Genomic DNA, 19,035 nt, shown 5'->3' with positions numbered 1-19,035 from the left:
TTGGAATTAATTTTTCTATGCAGTAAAACAAGACTTTAATCATATTATATTCAGAACGAAATAAATCGTTACACTCGTTTTTATATTGAAATGCAAACATCTGTATGTAAGTAAATAACGTATTGCACAGCGCAGATTCAACAAAAAGGAGGAGATAAGCCGGAGATCAGCTTCCAAACAGCAGAACATAATTTTCGTAACATGAGAGATAATCAATAAATTCGTAATCTAGACAACGTTGATAAAATAAATCATCTGTATAAAAACTTAGTCGCAGAAAGTGATCTGACATAAATTGCTATTGCGAAAATAAAATAATATGCTCCAGAAATTTGACAATAATGACATCCTGAATGTTTTACAATGAGCGTCTTGAACAAATTAAACGGTTTAAATAAACAAACCTTCTCATGAATATATAATAATAAACGGCGTCATTAAATTAATAATTAACAATAAATACAAATTCTGTACAAATCGAATTGATGATTCGGGTCAATACTCGAGTGCACATTTCTAGAGTTACATCACAAATCTGTATCAAAAATATCGATGAGCAGAACCGCTCAGAAGCGTAATACAAGTACTAGTTATATTCGCCGATACTGAGAACACTGAAATCTCCATCAGACGTGCAAATACCTGACCTAATTCTAACGTTCGTCGAATGTTACAAACACTATAAGGAATTACAATCCTAGTTTTTTTACTTCTACCTACATGAATTTGGAATTCCAATGAGTCTTGATGTTCTAATTCCCTTGTCGCTAACGGGGACGCGAAAAGAATTACTGAGACGAGCAATCTTGTTGTTAATTTATTCAAACGTGCGACTGACACAGGGCATTAATTATGTTGTAAATTTGTTCGAAATGTGGCCTTTTGTCGGGCTCGTAATCCCAGCATCTTAGCATTAGTTTATAGACCTCGTCGGGCGTGTTGTCAGGCGCTGGCAATCGATATCCTATCAATTTGAAAATCATATGAATGTGATTGCGATGAATGTAACAATTATGTCAATCATACAATTATCTCGTCGATAGGTGATTTCATGTGAAAATGTCAAGAGACCTTTTTCGCCTGAAGTCACTAACTACCGCAATAGTTCCATGGTTAAATAAATGTGTCAACTTAAATTGTTTAACCACTTCACTAATGAATTATTAATGGAAACAATAATTACCAGCATCAATTTTTTCTCTAGCTTGTGAATTAGACATTCCACTGTAAGGATTTCCTCCTTTTGAGAATATCTCCCACATTAGAACTCCATAACTCCAAACATCACATAATGAAGTGTATTTGCCTGCACATACAAAAATGCATTAGTAAAGCCCTCACCGATTTTCAATCGATTAAATTTTCAGAATACAAAAATATCATGTACCAAAATTAAGAGCTTCAGGTGCAGTCCATTTGATAGGAATTTGCTTCATTCCATCTGAGACAATGTACTCCTCCTCTTCCCTAGACATTCCAAAATCTGAGATCTTGACAATCGATTCATTGCCAACGAGACAATTGCGGGCAGCTAAATCCCTATGAATGCAATACTTCGACTCTAAATATCTCATTCCGGCGGCTGCATCTTTGCACATACGAAACTGTTCCCTCTGGCCAATCGTCGAAGCATTCTTCCGCAAATACGTTAAGAGAGAGCCCCCAGCTACTAGTTCCATGACAATCATAATAGGCTGTTTTTGCACACAAATACCAATGAGTTTAACAATGTTTGGATGATCGTATTGCTTAAGTATTCGTCCCTCTTGCAAAAATTTTCTCTTCTGCTCATCAGGCAGCGTAACTTTACACGTTTTTACAGCTACTTCCGTCTGACACGAGCGTAATTTCGCTTTATAAACGTCTCCGAAATTCCCACGTCCTATTTTCTCCTGTAGAATAACATCGTCGTTATTCAACTCCCACCGCTCTCTCAGAATTGGAGTCTTTAATACTGCCCCAGATCGACTAGTGACTGGCAGGCCAGATTTCCACTGGTGTCTTATTAATTCGGGAATTGAGGGAAATGTCGGACCCTCGAAACGATAATGACCCTCCGATGTTGTTTGAACAATAAAATGCTTGTGACCGTCCCAACATACAGATAGAACAATTTGACACTCGTCATTGCGGGTGGTTTTTCTCACTAAGAAGTCACCTTCGACCACCAACAATCGAACTACTTCTTCTCTGGGTAATACTCCATGGAACCATTCCTCCTCGATCAAACCTCCACTGCTCTTCTCATTGTTGGAGGAGTTATTCAATCCACTGGGCACCTACAATACAATAAGTAATGATGAGATGATGATACGGATGAGGGAATGATGAATGGTTACAATAGTCATGACGTGCGGATTAAAAAAACTCATGTTTGGGTGGTAAACATGGGTTGTGGGTAACGGTCTGTCATCAGTGCCGGTGAATTGCTACGTCTGCCAGCATTTTTATGCGTTAGAATAGCTATAGTACGAGTGGTAGTTGAGTTCATAAATAACAAATGAGTATTTCTGGAATTATCGCAGCGATGAAGGATTTTAGGGGAAATTATCAAGAGACTTTTTGTGGGGGATTTCATCAGCTTTCGAAAAGGTCTTTATGTTTTATCCTGCAATCATGCGTTTCTCAGATGATTGGCAGAAATTTACTGGCAAGAATTTCAGTAATGAAGTGGTAAAAAGGAAATATTTGGTCAGAGTCCTCATTTCGTGAGGCAAATAATAATTTTACTGAATTGACTATTCTCCGATTTTACTACCTCAGGACTGGTTTTATGACCAACGCGATACATTGAGCACAACACATCTCATTCATCAATGTCAAAACATTGAGGGTTCAACACTAGGAGAGAAAAACAAAACGTTAGTGGAAGGATATAACGGAAGGAAAATTATTGTTTAGAGAAAGAATAGAGACAGATAAATTCAAGTAAATTTCCACACGAACGCGTAAACGATAACATACTGTATGACGAGACGGAGTTACGCGAATTGGCTTTGGTGAAGATCCAGCACTGTGTGGCTTTGCAATATTATTCGTACCATTAACTGAAGGGAGATATTTGAGTGGTGATTTTTTAATCATGGTCATGAGGTGTTGATTTCGCCTCAGTGTAAATAACCCATTATCTGGACCTATATTCTTCTGAAATTTTTTCAATGTCAGAGAAGTCTATGAGAACGTAGAAATTATTATTTCATATGAGTGATGACGTTTGAATTCTGCAATGAAGTGGTAGCAATCAAGGGAACAATGATGGATAATTTCGAAACAAGTGGGAAATTACTTTCGTCATAACATGGCCAATATATTGTTGCTAATAAATCTGCAGTTTGCTTCCGAATGGAATTTCTATGCCGATGTATTTTCAATAATTCGTTGAATTCAACAGTGTCCCAACGTTAAAATTATTTGCCTTTTCCCGAATGTTGGTTTAAAAATAAATTTTTTCAATAACAGATGATGCAATCAATCCCATGATCGAACTTTGTTAAGATGGTATTGGGAAGTATATTTCCAATCACAATTGGATTCATTCAAACAAATATTTTTCAGTTATCGTCGAAAACCGATCGGTCCCATACACATAGACAGACATTTATAGATCCGGACATGGTCCAAAAATAGCATATTCGAACTCCTGAGGCCAAAATTAGTTATCCTGACACAAAACATAGGAAATTTCGGATTTGACGAATACAATGCTTCCATTCGGAAGTAAAAAATATCATAAGGGATTATTTCTTGAGGATGCGCTAACTACAAAAGAGTTTTTTGACTTCTTGTTCTAGCATCAATGGACAAAAACGTCAACTTCACGTAATTCAATTCATGACACATTTTTCCATAATACACGATTGCAGGAAAAAATTCAAAGAATTATTATTTTTAGAAAATTTTCTCAACTGCAATAAAAAAAATTTCGACATCAATCTGAAATCACTATTTCTCGAAATGTATGCAGGGTGTCCTGAAATGAAATGTCATCCTCGTGAGAGTAGTTCGGGGCGCTCATTTGGAGATGAAAACTCTAATAACATTTTTCGTGAGAAGACCCGGTAAACCGCGATTCTAACCTCGCTTCGCTCGGTTTGATCGCGGTTTACGGGCCTTCTGACGAAAAATTGCATTCATCACACGGTCCAAAAGTATTTTCTGACGAATGTGATTATAGGAGACTCGCCTTCGGCTCGGCCTACAAAGCCACATTCGTCAGAAAATACTTTTGGACCGTGTGATGAATGCAATTTTTCGTCAGAAGGCCCGTAAACCGCGATCAAACCGAGCGAAGCGAGGTTAGAATCGCGGTTTAGCGGGTCTTCTCACGAAAAGATCATTATGTATTTTGTTCCTATATTGCCAAAACGGGATGAGAAAAACTGTGACAAAATTCAACGTGACGTAGGAGCGATTTGGGTCCAACACGCGATGCGGCTGAAAATCGAAGTCCACGTAAAAAAATCCATATTTTCTCTCTCATTCGATATCAAGGGATGAGATTGATTGGAATCGATAGGACATACAATGCCTTGGCCCGACCGCATTGAATGGAGAAGACGGCATGATTTCTCTAACAGGAAAAAACATTTGATTGGCGGTCCCTTTTTATTTGATAACCCTCAAACAAAGAGTCGAAGAGAAAAATGTTAATGGAGTTTTCCTCTCCAAATGAGCCCCCCGAACTACCCTCGTGAAGATAACATTTCATTTTGGGACACCCTGTATAAAATTGATAAGAAACTCGAATTCGACCGTTTACATGCCCCAATTTCATTGCAGAATTGATTCAAGATTTTTCTCTTACTTTCGGTTGTGTTGAGGGTTCTGTGAAAGATCCCTCCATGGACAGATCACATCCAGACGGTAATTCCTCGCACCCCAATTCATTCAAAGCCCCACGAATCATTTCCGCCTGTCGTGATATTTTCTTCTCCTGGCAACGTAATCTCAGCTCTTCTCTCTCTCTAGAATAATCTAGTGGCGTCTTCTTGCTGACAATTAAGATACGCTCGTTAGTTTGCTCATAATTATGACTATGACAAAATTACTCAATGATTACTCTAGGAGATAGGAGGAAAACAGTTGGAAAGGTTGAGAGGAAAATAAAACGACATAATTCACCTGGGATCAGAGTTATTTTCGGTTGGCTGTATACTCTGGCGATTCTGCTGCGCTGCCTTCAAGGAACTCTCGAGCTCAGTCAAACGACCACGTAGCCAATCAATCGTTAGATTATCCACGGTCAATTTGTTTGGTAGTAGCTTGCCAGACGTATTGTCCACTAAATTCTCATCGAATGAGAGGCGAAGAGGTGACGCCGGTCGAGTCCTTAATATTGTTTCATCATCAGTATTTAAAATTGATGTTAAATGTATACGAAAAAAAATCACAGAATGATGTAGCGCATTTGCAAGAAAATTCTATTGAAATGCTATTGATTATTTTCCGACTCTGGGTTCTGGCTGATCACAGCTAAATATTCGAGTGATTGTGGTCGATTTGTTACAGATTGTTTTCGGATATTGGATCTGGAACTTTTATAGTAGCTGCTAGTTTGTTCGTGACCACAATCAAATATTTTTTCTGTACTGCTTCTCACGATTTCTTGTCTGGGAATTGGTATTACATACTTCTCAAACTCGAAAACTTGAAAATCACTACAGAAAAATATTGTTCCTGGGCTGTTGCGATGGGGTTTTTTTACTCGTGTGGTTGGCCAGTCCTCGCCTACGACTCGGAGGCCAACGCCACCCGAGTAAAAAACCCCATCGCAACAGGCCGGAAATAGTATATTTCGTAACGAGCTAAAAAACATTTTTTCACGAGTTACGAACAATATTTTTCATCACAATGTGAAGTTCACTTTTCGTCACAGCGTGATGAAAAATACTATTTCCTCGAATACTCCGCTCCGTTTGGCCGTGATTCCAGGTGGAAAATAATCCTCCAAATACCGTTTGACCTTTAAAATTAATCGAAATATTTTCCTCAATCCTGTGCTTTACAGTCCGGGGTTTTTAGCCTGTAAAACTTGACACCTTCATTCGTTAGGAATGAAGCTATCGGGAAATATTCCGATAATTTTGAAGGTACTATAACTGAAAACTCTATTAGTTTTTCACTGATTCTATTGGCAAATTCAGCAACTTAATTGCGCGCTTCACAGTTCAATAGAACTGTTCAATAGAATATATCAACAGTGAAGTGGTAAACGGAGATAAGTCGGCTTATCTCCCAGTTGAGTTTTTGAGGAATATTTCCGAATCTATGAGAGATAGCGAAATTTTTGTAATTATATTTGTTGTAGCACTCAATCGGCTCCACAAAAAAGGTTATAACCAAAATTTTGTTATCTCCCTTAGATTTCGAGATATTGATTGAAAACTGGTCAATAGTCCAAATTGACTTATCTCCTGCTACCACTTCGCTACTGATATATTATCCACAAAAACAATAGAATTTGATTTGTCTTTCCAGTTTACTCTATTGACATATATTCCGTCGAAATTCCTCTGTTAAATTTTCAAAGTCTGTTGATTTGATTTTTTTTTAGAAAGAAAGAAGAACTTGAGTGGACCAAACTTGAAAAATTTATGTTGAGAAGTTGTATAGAAAGATAAAGTTCTATCAATTGTTTCTATGAAATAGTTTTTATTGAGCATTTTCTATTAAGAAAAGACACAGAAAAACTGCAAAATTTTCAATTGAATAAACATTATTCCATACAAATTATGTCAGCTGCTGAAAACCCACATTGACGTTTTTTTCTACAGCCACTTGTATCCGAGAAAAGTGCACAATAATCAACAATTATATGCTTGTCATGATTGTTCACGCATCTCGGTATAATTGTTGCTATGAAGAAACAGCAGAAATCTTTTCATGGATAATTTGCTTTCACGAAGTTTTCTTGATATTTTTCTGACGAATCAATTGTTGTCTACGTGGATGTATGATGAATGAAAAAGAGTAATATTTGCAGCCTTCAGATTGACCATGTTTCTCAGAGAATTGAAGCACTGCATAGATCGGCATCAATCATTACTTTAGTAATATTATGAGAAGTTGCACCTTACAATTATTAAGTTTTTACTTATCTTCATTGGAATTTGAAAAATAATATAATAATTGGTAATTTAAATTTCTCAATTATTGGTTGATAAAATAATTTGGAATTTGAATATTTAAATTGATGGTTAAGGCCCGGGTGTACTATCTTTCGAACGTTATCTCGATTTTTTTTTTCATCTTTCGTCATCTGAAATTGTCAATTAAGTCCTGCATCATGCAGAAGTTTTGAAAAATTATGAATGAATAATCAAAAAAAGTAGAAAAAATTCTTAATTTTTTTAAAGTGCATTTTTAATTTATATTCAGAATAAGTTGAATAACAAGAAATTGAAAAATGTATCTGATTTACGGTGACAAATGGCGGCCTGTCACCCAATATCATGCAGGGGGAAGACTGATTTCGTAAATCTTTTCCCACACTGCACAGAGACATTTATTACGGAAAGGGCTCTTTGAAAAAAGTTGTAATATTTTGGAGAATTTTTTAATCACACTTTTATCACATAAAAATGGCAGATGACTACATACCACTGTTTTGAAAATTGAGATACCTAGCTGTCACTTCTCATGAGGAGTTAGTGTTTTGTTATCCACCACGGAAAATGACAGCTAATAGATAATTTGCCACAGCGAATCAGATATTTGTAATTTCCACTTTTTTTAACTCATTCTGAATCTCAATTAAAAACGCTCTTTTAAAAAGTTCAGAATTGTTTCTATTTTTTGTTATCATTCTATCATAATTTTTGGGAATTTCTACATGATGTACCACTCAATTGACAATTTTGGATTACGAAAGATAAAAAAAATCCAGATAACATTCGAAAGATAATACACCCGGGCCTTAATTTAATAATCAAAAAATTGGTGAGTAATATTAACAATTGACTTATTCAAAATTTAACTGTAATTAAAAAAGATGATTATGTCGATGATTGATGCCCTGCAAGGAATTCATTCAATCTTTATTTAGAGTTGAGATCAAGTTATTCATGATTTTCTGTCCCAGATTGAAAATTTCAATGAATTTACTACTTTCCAATTTTACAAACGGAAAAATAGGAAATTTCACTATAGGAACTGAACATCGCATTGTATGTAACATTCGATAGATGGAAAATTCTCTCCACTAGCCGCATCTCTTTATAATTTTGAAGTATTTTCATTATCATCTCGCTACTGGGATTGCGATTTCCATCCAGTTAACCCCAAATTGATTAATTCTCCAATAAAAAAATTGATGACGATTTCATGTAAAGTAATTAGGAGATTTTTCCATAATTTTTTAATCATTAGAATTATTAAACCGTCAACTTACCGATGTTTTCCAATAAAATCCTTGTACTCGTCGAGAGGATTAACAGAATCAGCAGCAGCTTTCATCTGTGCTTGAATCTCTATAAATTTCTCAGAAGCAAAGTGGGAGTATTTCACGGTGTCTTGAAGGATTTTTTTCCTAACAAAATCATTTAAATTTCATTTAAATTTCAGTTAAACCCCGAGAAACCTTTCACTTATTCATGATTTCATCGATATTTCTTCTGTGACTGACCTCTTTCATCACTTCATTAGCATGTTAAAAAAATACACACACATTAGAGTTATTGGCCAAAAACCTATCTGTAACTCTTACCAAGCAACGATGAACTCCTGATGAATAGACTGTTGCCTGCGAAGAAGACTCGGCAGGTAGCAATTCCTCAAATCTTGTTCACAATCTGTCACAGCACCAATGAGTAACACATACTCGTTATGAGTGAGATGTAATTTACGACAAGCCTTTTGATATTTCTCTCTCACGTCATCCAACTTTCTCCCTCCTCTCCCAGCTATATTCATATAAAGCATAAATTTCACTCAAATTTTTTAAGTCTATATTTTTGTTTCATATTTTCACAAAATCAAATTGATAGTCGAACTCTTACATTTCACGTAGTGCTCTTCAAACCGCGAACGTGCGAGTTTGTACATTTCTAGATTCTTTTGGTACTCTGTCTTCTTCCTGGCAACATCTTCACTCAACTGATGGCATAAAAATTTATGTTAGTTCATTTGAAAATCATTTTTGACTGAAATTACAGGAAATTGATGACTTTTTTGTGGAAAATGTTATGAATCCTGTCTCAAAATACAATCATAAAGAAAGATTTCTTGTCTTTCTTAATGGATGAATTATCTTCGTAACGAGAAATTCCCAAGAGACATTATTTGTATGGATAATCCACAAGTTAACTTAGATTGCACCCTTTCACCCTGATATCATTCTCCCCAATAATTTACCTGCTGAAACTGATTAGTGAGCCAGGTCTGCTCCTCCTGGTACAGTTTCCTGGCTCGTCTCCTCTCCGAATGTAGATTATTAATATGTTCAACAACAACGTTCTCCATAGAATCCGCCTGTTGCTTAATCAATTTGGCAGTCTGATCAATAGAGTCCATAATGTCTCTCCAGCTCTGCAAAAACAATTCGTGATTCTTCTTCAAACAGGAAGTTGTAAAAATTCCTGGAAGATGTTACGAACAAGGCAATGGAATAACTACCTGAGTGATCAGGCTGCCAACGAGGTCATCACAGCGTTCAAGTTTTTTACCCTGAATACTGAGTGATGATATTGTCGAGGCATACTCACGATCTGACTTGACTTTAGTTGTCAGACACCTTCTCATAGTCTCAAGGAGTTTAATTTCCGCGTCCTGCCTACCCAGCAGGGCCTCGTGCGATGCCTGCCCCTGGAGGCTTGTAGAAAAGCCCATTTTTTCACGTTGAAAATCACAATCACTCCACTCCAATTTTACACTCGTTATTTAAATCAAGAGAATGGGCACAATCCAGATTTAACTCATTCCTGAAAAGTACCTACAACCTGACGTGATCACTTTAAATAGAGGGAATTATAGTTCAGTGACAACATTCCTCTGGTTAATGCATTGCTTTACTGTTGATAATGAGAGGTTTCTTTGGGGTATTGGGGAGAATGAGGGGCGGTCGGGTGGGTTTTGGAAATGTTAAGGCCACTGGACAACACATCACTCAACAACTCCAGACGAAAATTCTTTTGATCTAACTTCAGGAAATACCGCCACAAGGTATGGTGGATGGAGAAGATGGGACGTGCACTCGGTGAAAGTAAGTGATTTATTCAGTGGGGGGAATACCTATAGTGTCTCCATCTTAGGGAGTGGATATAATGGAGAGGATAAGAAAGAGTCCTTATGTTTTTACTTATTAATTACAACTTTTAGCATAATCATTTTCTATTATATTGTAGGGGAGGGTGGGGTAAAACGGACACTTTAGACTTTTCTTTTAATATTCATAACTCGGAAACAAATTGACCAATTGAGCTCAGTTTGGACTCGTCACAAAGGGAAAGAATTGTTCTTTGTATTGAGAAATTCATTGAATTTTATCAACATTCAACCCTTCATTAACATTTAAAAAAAAACAAAAGTGTCCGTTTTTCCCCAACCTCCCCTAAGTGATTGTGATGGGTATTTTCTGTCTCATGGTGATATCGTTCAGAGATATTTGAGAATTATGGCAGTTGTCCTACTGTGGGTAACAGCAATCTCTACTTGATGGAAGGTACTGGAACGGCCGCGAAGAAATTGGCAAAATTAATACTTTGCCAGTGAGAAAAGTAATCATCACTTAGAAGTGGAGAAAACCATATAGCCATGAAAATTAATCCATATATAACAGTTATTCTTACATCTGAACAGGTTTTTTCATTGTTTTCGACGAAATTTTTGAAATGAGGTAGAGCTATTCGAGTTGTGAATTGAATTTTCGGAAATTCTGAGGGATTTTCCTTTAGTTTGGTTGTCATTATTGAAATATTCTGAAATTCTACAAATTAGAGCTGCAAGAGCTATTGGTACTACTTAGTAGATCGCTAATTAGCTTGTTAATGAGTTTCCATTTTTTTTTCTCATCGATTTTCAACATATGATGAAAATATGAAAAAACTACCAAAAGAATTAATATTCCAATCGCCAGTATGAACATTCAAATATTTCCTATTCCTCCAGGCCATTTCGCGGTTTTCATCAATTTTAAAAGTGAAAAATAAAATCAACTATAAATTTCCACTAATTTGCCGACGTTTCAAGTGGTACATCCACTCCTCATCTGCGTAATTTATTAAGTTTCCATATTCCTCATTATTTCCCTCCTATTTAAAGCAAAATATTCTGAAAAACATTTTTTGTTTTAGTATTGTGTTTGTCATGTTAAGTGGTATTGAGTTTAGAGAGATTTTTTTTTAAATGTAATGACATTGAAAATTTTTAAGAGAAGCAGTTTAATGAGAGGTTTTTATGTGCTCCGAGTTGATGTTAGGATGACCGCTAGATTCATTCATTTTTGTCATTCCTTAAATTTATTGTGGAATGTTGAAGTCAAAATGTTTTTCTTAAAATCCCGCTTTGCGGGAGAGAAATCTGACTTTGCACCCACCGTAGCGGAAAAGATATTGTTTTCGAATCAGCACACGAATGAAAAAATCGCATAGAAATTTTCTATACAGATTGCCTATAGAATCTCTATAGGATTTTCGTATAGGATATTCGGATATTTCTATATGGATATTTTTTATACAAATTATTTCGACACGATTTCTATAGGTTTGATCCTATACGACCTACGTATAGAAACATTTCGTATGAAGTTGCGACATGAAAACAAAAATTTATGTAAAAATTTATGTGTAGAAATAATTCGTATATAAAATATTCGTTTAGAAATATCCGAATATCATATACGGAAATCCTGTAGAATTTTTATACGCGATCCGTATAGAAAATTTCTATACGATTTTTTCATACGTGTAGGCGGATTTTTTTTGTAACACTGTTGATATCTAATCTTAACGGAATCAGTGTTTCTATATTTTTATATAGAACTGGTACAGATTCATTCGGAAGCTTACTACCAGTGGAATTGGCAAAAATGAAAAAAAGCAAAACAGTTATAACACATAAAGAAACAGTCAGATGGCTTCCACCAAAAAGACTCAAACCCCTGCTTGTTTAAAATCACTTACCTGGTCCAATCTAAAATTTTTTATTTCGCATAACTTTCGAAGCATTTTTTTAATAGCATTTCAAGGCATACTTGGAACGCTTCTACATCATATTCAATTTTCATCGGAATAAAAAAAAACCTGATTGAAAGAGCATGGAACACCCCCGCTTCATTATTATCGCAGACGTCCCTTCTTCTCTTTCCTCTCCAATGGCCTTGAAAAGTAAGATAGGAGCCTGATGCCCCTCTCCTGAGACCTCTTTGATAAATCACAATTGGTGGAACAATTACAACCAATCACAGTCTTCGAAAATCTTCCTTATTTTGATTCATCAACATAACGATCATTTTATTAGGTTAACTTAATCTTGAGCTTTTTTTTCATTGAGTGGGTTATCTTATTTAAAATTTACATATTCACGCGCCCGTTTCCGATATTGAAGAGTGAACCTTACAGTTTTTAATACGATATATGTTATGTCTGGAAGAGCTGCATAACTTCACAAAAGAGTAGTATATACGATAGTATGTACGAGTTCCAACAAGGAAAAAATGCAACTGTAGCCCACGAATCGATTTGTTCTACTCTCGGAAAGGATATTGTGTCTTATAATACGTGTAAATATTAGTATAGAGGCTTTAAAGAAAGTGATTTCGATCTCAGTGATCGGGAGCGTCCTGGACAGCCTCTGAAATTTGAAGATGCTGAATTGCAAGAATTACTCGACAAAGACTCAACAAACCCAAAAAGCGTTTGCAGCTCAGCTAGGAGTTACTCAAGCAGCAGTCTCTAAACGATTACACGCAATGGGAAAAATACAAAAGGTAGGAAGATGGGTTTTCCACACGAACTGACTGAATCCACCCTCGGTCAACCCATCAGCACTTGTCTTTCGCTGCTTGCCAAGTGTCAAAAAAAAAAAATGTCAAAAATTGTGACGGGAGATGAAAAATATATTTTTTTTTGCTAATCCCAAATGGAAAAAGTCATGGGTGGATCCCGGACAACCATCGGCATCCACTCCCCAACAAAAAATTCACATGAAGAAGGTTCTCCTCTGGATCTGGTGGGATATGAAGGGTATAATCTGTTACGAACTTTTGGAAACGGGTCAGACAGATACTGCAGAACGCTACAGTTGACAATTGAACAAATTGAGCGAGTTACTTGATGAGCAGAGGCCATTTACTGGGCAAGGGAGCCGGAAAGTCATGTTGCTCCATGATAACGCTCGACCTCGTGTTGCTCGCGCGACTCAGAAAACAATTTTAAGCTTGGGCTGGGAGGTTGTCCCGCACGCGGCTTATTCACCGGACTTGGCCCCTTCCGATTACCATCTATTCCAGTCCATGCCTTGGAGGAAAGCCGCTTCCAAACTCTGGACAATATACGAAAATTCGTCGATGACTTCATCGCCTCAAAGCCTGCAAGTTTTTTTCGCGATGGCATTCGTATGTTGCCCGATGGATGGCGCAAGGTCATCAAAAGCGATGGACGATATTTCGATGATTGATCTAGTATTTATATATTTTATAATATAAATTTTTTTTTGACAAAAAAGACCAAAATTAAGTTATACACCTAATAATTCGCACTAAATCGGCCTCAACCTTATAGTTATAATGAAGAAGTCACAAAATGATAATAAACCTTGAGTCGTGAATTTGTGCACGAAAATAAAAGTTTATCTGTTTTCCTTATTCCATTCTTTGGCGTTCCAGACTTAAAATAAGATAAAAAAACATAAAATACATAAAATTGTAAAAATTTATAGTTCGTATAATAAAAAATTGTTGAATTTTCCGTAGTGGTTCAACTGGAAGTAAACACAGAGGATTCAATTTACCCCGCAATAAATTGCAATTTATCTCTAACAATGAATTAAAATACCCCAGTGGAATGGTGTTAGTGAAAGATCCAGACATTGTCGAGGAGTTTCAGTCCTGTCTAAAGTGGCTAAAAGACAGCGATCCCTGGGAAATCGGTGAATTGACAGCAATAGCAAAGAAACTCGTCAACCACTATGCAGACGAGCTTGTCATAGGTCTTGAACGCCATATCACTAAAGTACCACCAAAGTCGAAACTTCCAGGACTCTATTTGCTCGATTCAATGATCAAGAACGCAAGTTCAGTGTACATAAATCTGTTTGCGGAGCAATTGGTGAATACTTTTAGCTCCGTATTCATGGCTGTCGACAGTAAGACGAGAGCATTGATGTTTAATCTCCGCAAGACCTGGACTGGGACTTTTTCGGCGGCAGTTTTGTATGATTTGGACTGTAAAATCAAAAGTATTGATAGTAAGTGGCCGATTATCATCGCGACACCACCATTCTCAGACACCGCACATTCTTCAGTAGATTCACCTTCCTATAAGTATCCAGAAACTTCACATGTTGGTGACTCGGTAGGAAATCCACCTATCAGTGACGTGGCTGCACGTCCACTCATTGATGATACTGCGGCAACAGCAGTCGGTGAAATTTCTTCAGTTTCTCAAGCAAATGATTCGATGAAAGGCAAGGGTCAAGCAGAAGTGAATTTTTTCGATGCACCTACCATGGGATTTGATATGTTTTCACTTGAACCAGCAGGATTTTCAGGAGGGCAAAGAATCGAAGCCACTGCAGAACCAGTGCAGCCAACTGTTGCTGAGAAAACATCTCAAGAAAATGCTAATGATGAATTTCTTTCCGATTTATCGTTCTTGAATTTTCCTGAGGACGATTCCTGTTCCATGTCTGCGGATTAGACGAAAAGATCAGATTTCTTCGAGGAGGAGGATCCAAAGGAGTAAGAGTTGACCTCAGAGCTGGCAGTGATTGCAGCACTTCTGAGAACTTTTGTGAGGGTAATTTAGGCGTCGGTGATGCATGAATTAAAATAAGTGAGTTTGAAGATTATTGCGTGAATATATTTGAGAATGAGAAAAAGAGGGAAAAGTAGAGATATCGTTTTTAGAGACAATTGTACAAACTACAAAAAGGTATTTATATCTCGAATTATTTACAGAATAATGTTAAGTGGGTCTTCGCAGTTGTCAAACTTCATAAACTCAACATTATAGAATGCAGCAGTGAAATGTACGAATGAAATAATTCCTTAGAAAAACTAATGCATTCGTTAGCAAATTAGATTTCCAACAGAATTTTAACCCTCGATCACTCGCACTCGACAGCGAGCCTCCATCCGTCGCGCGATTAGCGCAGCGACGCCCGGTTAAACCGAGCGCGTTGTTGCCACTTGGCGCTTACCGCTATGGGCGCATTTCAAGTGGAGCAATGAATGTAGCAACACTGTCGCTCGAGCGGTCAACAGGGCTTCTTCGCACCGGGTGGCACGGCGCCGCTTTTCTCTCCGTTCGACAGTTCTTTTTGTTTTTTAGCTAAACAAATTTCCTGAGAAAAAACAGACAATGCCAAAGTTTAATAAAAGGATTGGGACCAGAGTTGCCAGATTTTGGCGATTTATAGCCAAAATCTGTACAATTTTAAATGGGGTGACGTCACGATCTGGTGACACTGATTGGGACCGCTATTTACAGATGGCGGCGTGGTGATCGCCGTGATAATATGGACGCCCGATGGTTTACCCGTTCAAATTTTTCAAACCCGTACATTGTAGCTGACAGTAGTAGTTCCCCTATGACTCATTTATTTCTGTATTGTTTTTTATTGTTGTACTCGAAGTCTCGATGTTGTCATTTTTTAGAGCAGCTTGAAAACTCGTGTAGGCTTTCCGGTAGAACTTTTTCCTCCGTTTTCAGGAGTGGGAGCCATGGATATTGTCACCGCCAGGAAAGAATGATTTTGAATCTGAGTGGTGGGGGACGTCGAGTCGGAGCTAAATTCGAGAGAGTGGGGGTACCCAGCCGCGATCATTTTTTTGTGGCGAGGTCTATACAAGTGGCAATTACGTGGAGTGGGGGTACTCACCGAAGGAAAAACTTATACTGGAAGACCCATAAAGTAATTGAATGAAGCGCTAATAACAAACCATTGGAGGACTCTAATTTTTCGGGATTTTTTAAGCGTCAAGAAACACGCTAAAATATGAAAAGAACGAAATTGGGCCGCGCCGCGCTCATTGAGCGAGTGATCGAGGGTTAACAGAATATGTCAAATGAACATAAATGGACTCATAATCCATCTAAGAATCGTTTCGCTCGACAAGTGCCCATTTTTCAATTCCTAAAATGTGTCCCCACAAATTGAGTACACTGAAAATCTCTGATTCTCTATAGCCTCTGATTTTGCTGAGTGGCAGGCGTCTTCTTCCGGGTCACTTCATCACTTCCTTCTCCAATATGTAACTGAATATAATTTTTTAAATTTCCTTGGAGTTTTTGAAAAGCGATTTTTATCGAAAATTTAAAAGAATTATCAATTTCTCCAACCCATCCGGTAACGATGATGCATTTTAATCGTACACGAACTATAGGATATAATACAATTTTATAATAGATTACTTACATTTTACTTTTTATTCTTACATGGAATGATAGTTCGGTATGATTTTAGCATAAATACCACTAAATATACTATACTTTTAATGTTGATGACAAATGTGATGTTTAGTACTGTGATTTGTATTTTTTCTTCAGTTCTGTTTTCGCTATTTCCTCAATCCTAATATTTTACTACTAATAAAAAATAGAAAAATGTATCTGTGAAAAATATTATTTCTCGAGAATTCATTGACATCCTTCCCATCCCACTTTTTTATCTCATTGTACGAAGTCGAGGTGATGAGGAAATTCCGCGATAATATCTAAGGTTTTATTTAAATTAGTGGAATGTATATGATTTTGAACATTTATTGTTGAAGCAAGGAATAGCATTTCCAAAAAGGAAGAAGTTAGTTTGCGCAAGTAAAATTTACGCTCGCGCAAGCACTTGGGATTTTTTAATCTGCAAAACATGGCACGGTCGTTTTTTTGCAGGGAATATTGAAGGAAATATCCGATAGATTTTGAAGCTCGAGGGGTATGTGTCGGATTATTTTCCACATCACCATTTCGATAAATAAAATTGTGGTATTCGATGTCATCGTGGTACATTCGTTAATTTATTGTTATTCTGCTTGCAAACGGGAAAAGTACCGAACGACCGAAAATTATCGCTATAAATCTCTTTTTTGATATTTAAGCAGTCAAACCATATGGGGTTATTCCATGTGAACTCACCCAGGTCAAAACCCTCACCATCGCCAATCATATTGCCGATTTTTCCTGTGGTTGTATATGGAAAAATATCACATCTTAAATTTTTTCAGATTTTCTGAGGCATCCTGTGGGCAGCCATGCTTTTTTTGCAAGTTTTGTCTTCAAATACCTGTCACTTCCGTAGAAATTAATCGATTTGAGTTTTTTTTTTTACAAAATGTACGTCTTCGAACACACTTTCCATATAAAAATATGATAATTTTTTTCAATTCGTTCTTCCATTGATTTCCTCAGAAAAACCTCAAAAAACTTCAAAAAACGAATCGTTTCCAAAGTTGGACCCTTTTTATATTTTTCAAAAAATTTCAGTGAATATATTGGACCAAAATAAAATTTTTCACCAAAGGCCAAAGTGGGATCTCTATTAGAACTCACCACTCGGAAAGATTTGTTGTTAACGAATTTTGAAAATATTCATCAAATTGTTCCAGATTCGAATATAATGCAGTGATTCTTCAGGCGGTAATTCAAATAATGCTTCTGCGTTCAAAGACGAATAGAATTTTGAAATTTTTGAAATTTTTCCTCCCGGATTCATATATTCAAATTGGAAATGACGGCCACGAAATGGGAAGCCCACTTTGGCCTTTGGTGAAAAATTTTGTGTTCGTCCAATATATTCATTGAAATTTTTTGAAAAATATAAAAAGGGTCCAACTTTGAAAACGACTCGTTTTTTGAAGTTTTTTGAGGTTTTTCTGAGGAAATCGATGGAAGAATGAATTGAAAAAAATTGGCATATTTTTATATGGAAAGTGTGTTTGAAGACACACATTTTGTAAAAAAAACTCAAATCGGTCGATTTTTACGGGAATTACAGGTATTTGAAGAAAAAACTTGCAAAAAAACATGGCTGTCCACAGGATGCCTCAAAAAATCTGAAAAAATTTGAGAAAAAATATTTTTCCATATACAACCACCGGAAAAATCGACAATATGATTGGCGATGGTCAGGGTTTTGACCTGGGTGAGTTCACATGGAATACCCCATATGGTTTATTCAGCTAAAAAAAATTACCAAAATACAAATGTGTTTACAAAATTATACTCCAGATTCTTATTTGTAACAATTTACATCACTTGTTCACATATTCAATCCTGAGGAGTTTAAGAAGGAATCAATATGTTTAGGAACATTTCTATTCAATTTCTTTAAGAAGACTGATTGCATACGGTAGAAGGAAACCTTCACTTATATAATTCTCTTCTGATTAATCCACGAGACGTCGAATACTGCAATTCTATTGTTTGGAAGGGTGATGGGGGGAAATAATCAACCCAATTGCTTTATTCCAGCATCAGAGCGGATGCTTCAAGATTGAACCCTCATCTCCTGGTGAACGGCAAGGAAAAAAATATTCAATAAATAAAAATTAGGCAACTAACCAAAATTATCACGTTAGCTCTTTGCTTGCTTTTAAAAAAGTCGAAGTTTTAAGGGAGGATTTCTATAGGAGTCATCGTGAGGTGCGTGTGCCTCCATTCACGGATCATCTGGGAGCCTATTCTCGACCCAGGATTGCACGATCGTATGAAAGCCCGTCGTGAACGTTTGTTTTTTGTTGTCTTCTTCACAACTTTTCCATTTGCTGACTTACACCTCATTATTGAATGAATTAATGAGTAGATTTTAGGATAAAGATGTAAGAATAATGTATAAATAATCACACTTCCAAGGGAATGTCAAAGTGTGAGATTAAGTCGCGTCAAA

At 36.6% G+C, this 19,035-nt stretch overlaps 1 protein-coding gene across 2 annotated transcripts; it reads right to left on the bottom strand.

The window, feature by feature from the left end:
* Window positions 1-6: 6 nt before the first annotated feature.
* LOC107038504 (tyrosine-protein kinase Fer) lies at window positions 7-10,186 on the bottom strand. 2 transcript variants are annotated; one of them, XM_015257645.1, is made up of 10 exons: window positions 9,613-10,186; window positions 9,352-9,546; window positions 8,997-9,093; window positions 8,705-8,900; window positions 8,390-8,527; window positions 5,122-5,328; window positions 4,805-4,991; window positions 1,388-2,279; window positions 1,184-1,306; window positions 7-964 (listed from the first exon to the last, which is right to left on the bottom strand). In XM_015257645.1, the coding sequence occupies exons 1-10, from the start codon at window positions 9,823-9,825 to the stop codon at window positions 822-824; spliced, it is 2,391 nt and encodes a 796-aa protein (XP_015113131.1). In that variant the 5' UTR covers window positions 9,826-10,186; the 3' UTR covers window positions 7-821. The 2 variants fall into 2 exon arrangements, with proteins under 2 accessions (XP_015113131.1, XP_015113132.1); XM_015257646.1 differs by having other exon boundaries at window positions 9,352-9,525.
* Window positions 10,187-19,035: the final 8,849 nt, after the last annotated feature.

The sequence above is a fragment of the Diachasma alloeum genome, unplaced genomic scaffold (assembly GCF_001412515.2).
Source record: "Diachasma alloeum isolate Michigan unplaced genomic scaffold, Dall2.0 Dall_scaffold_00284, whole genome shotgun sequence".
NCBI classification, from domain to species: Eukaryota; Metazoa; Arthropoda; class Insecta; order Hymenoptera; family Braconidae; genus Diachasma; species Diachasma alloeum.
The sequence above is the reverse complement of the archived record's forward strand: the minus strand, read 5'-3'. Positions and strand labels throughout refer to the sequence as shown.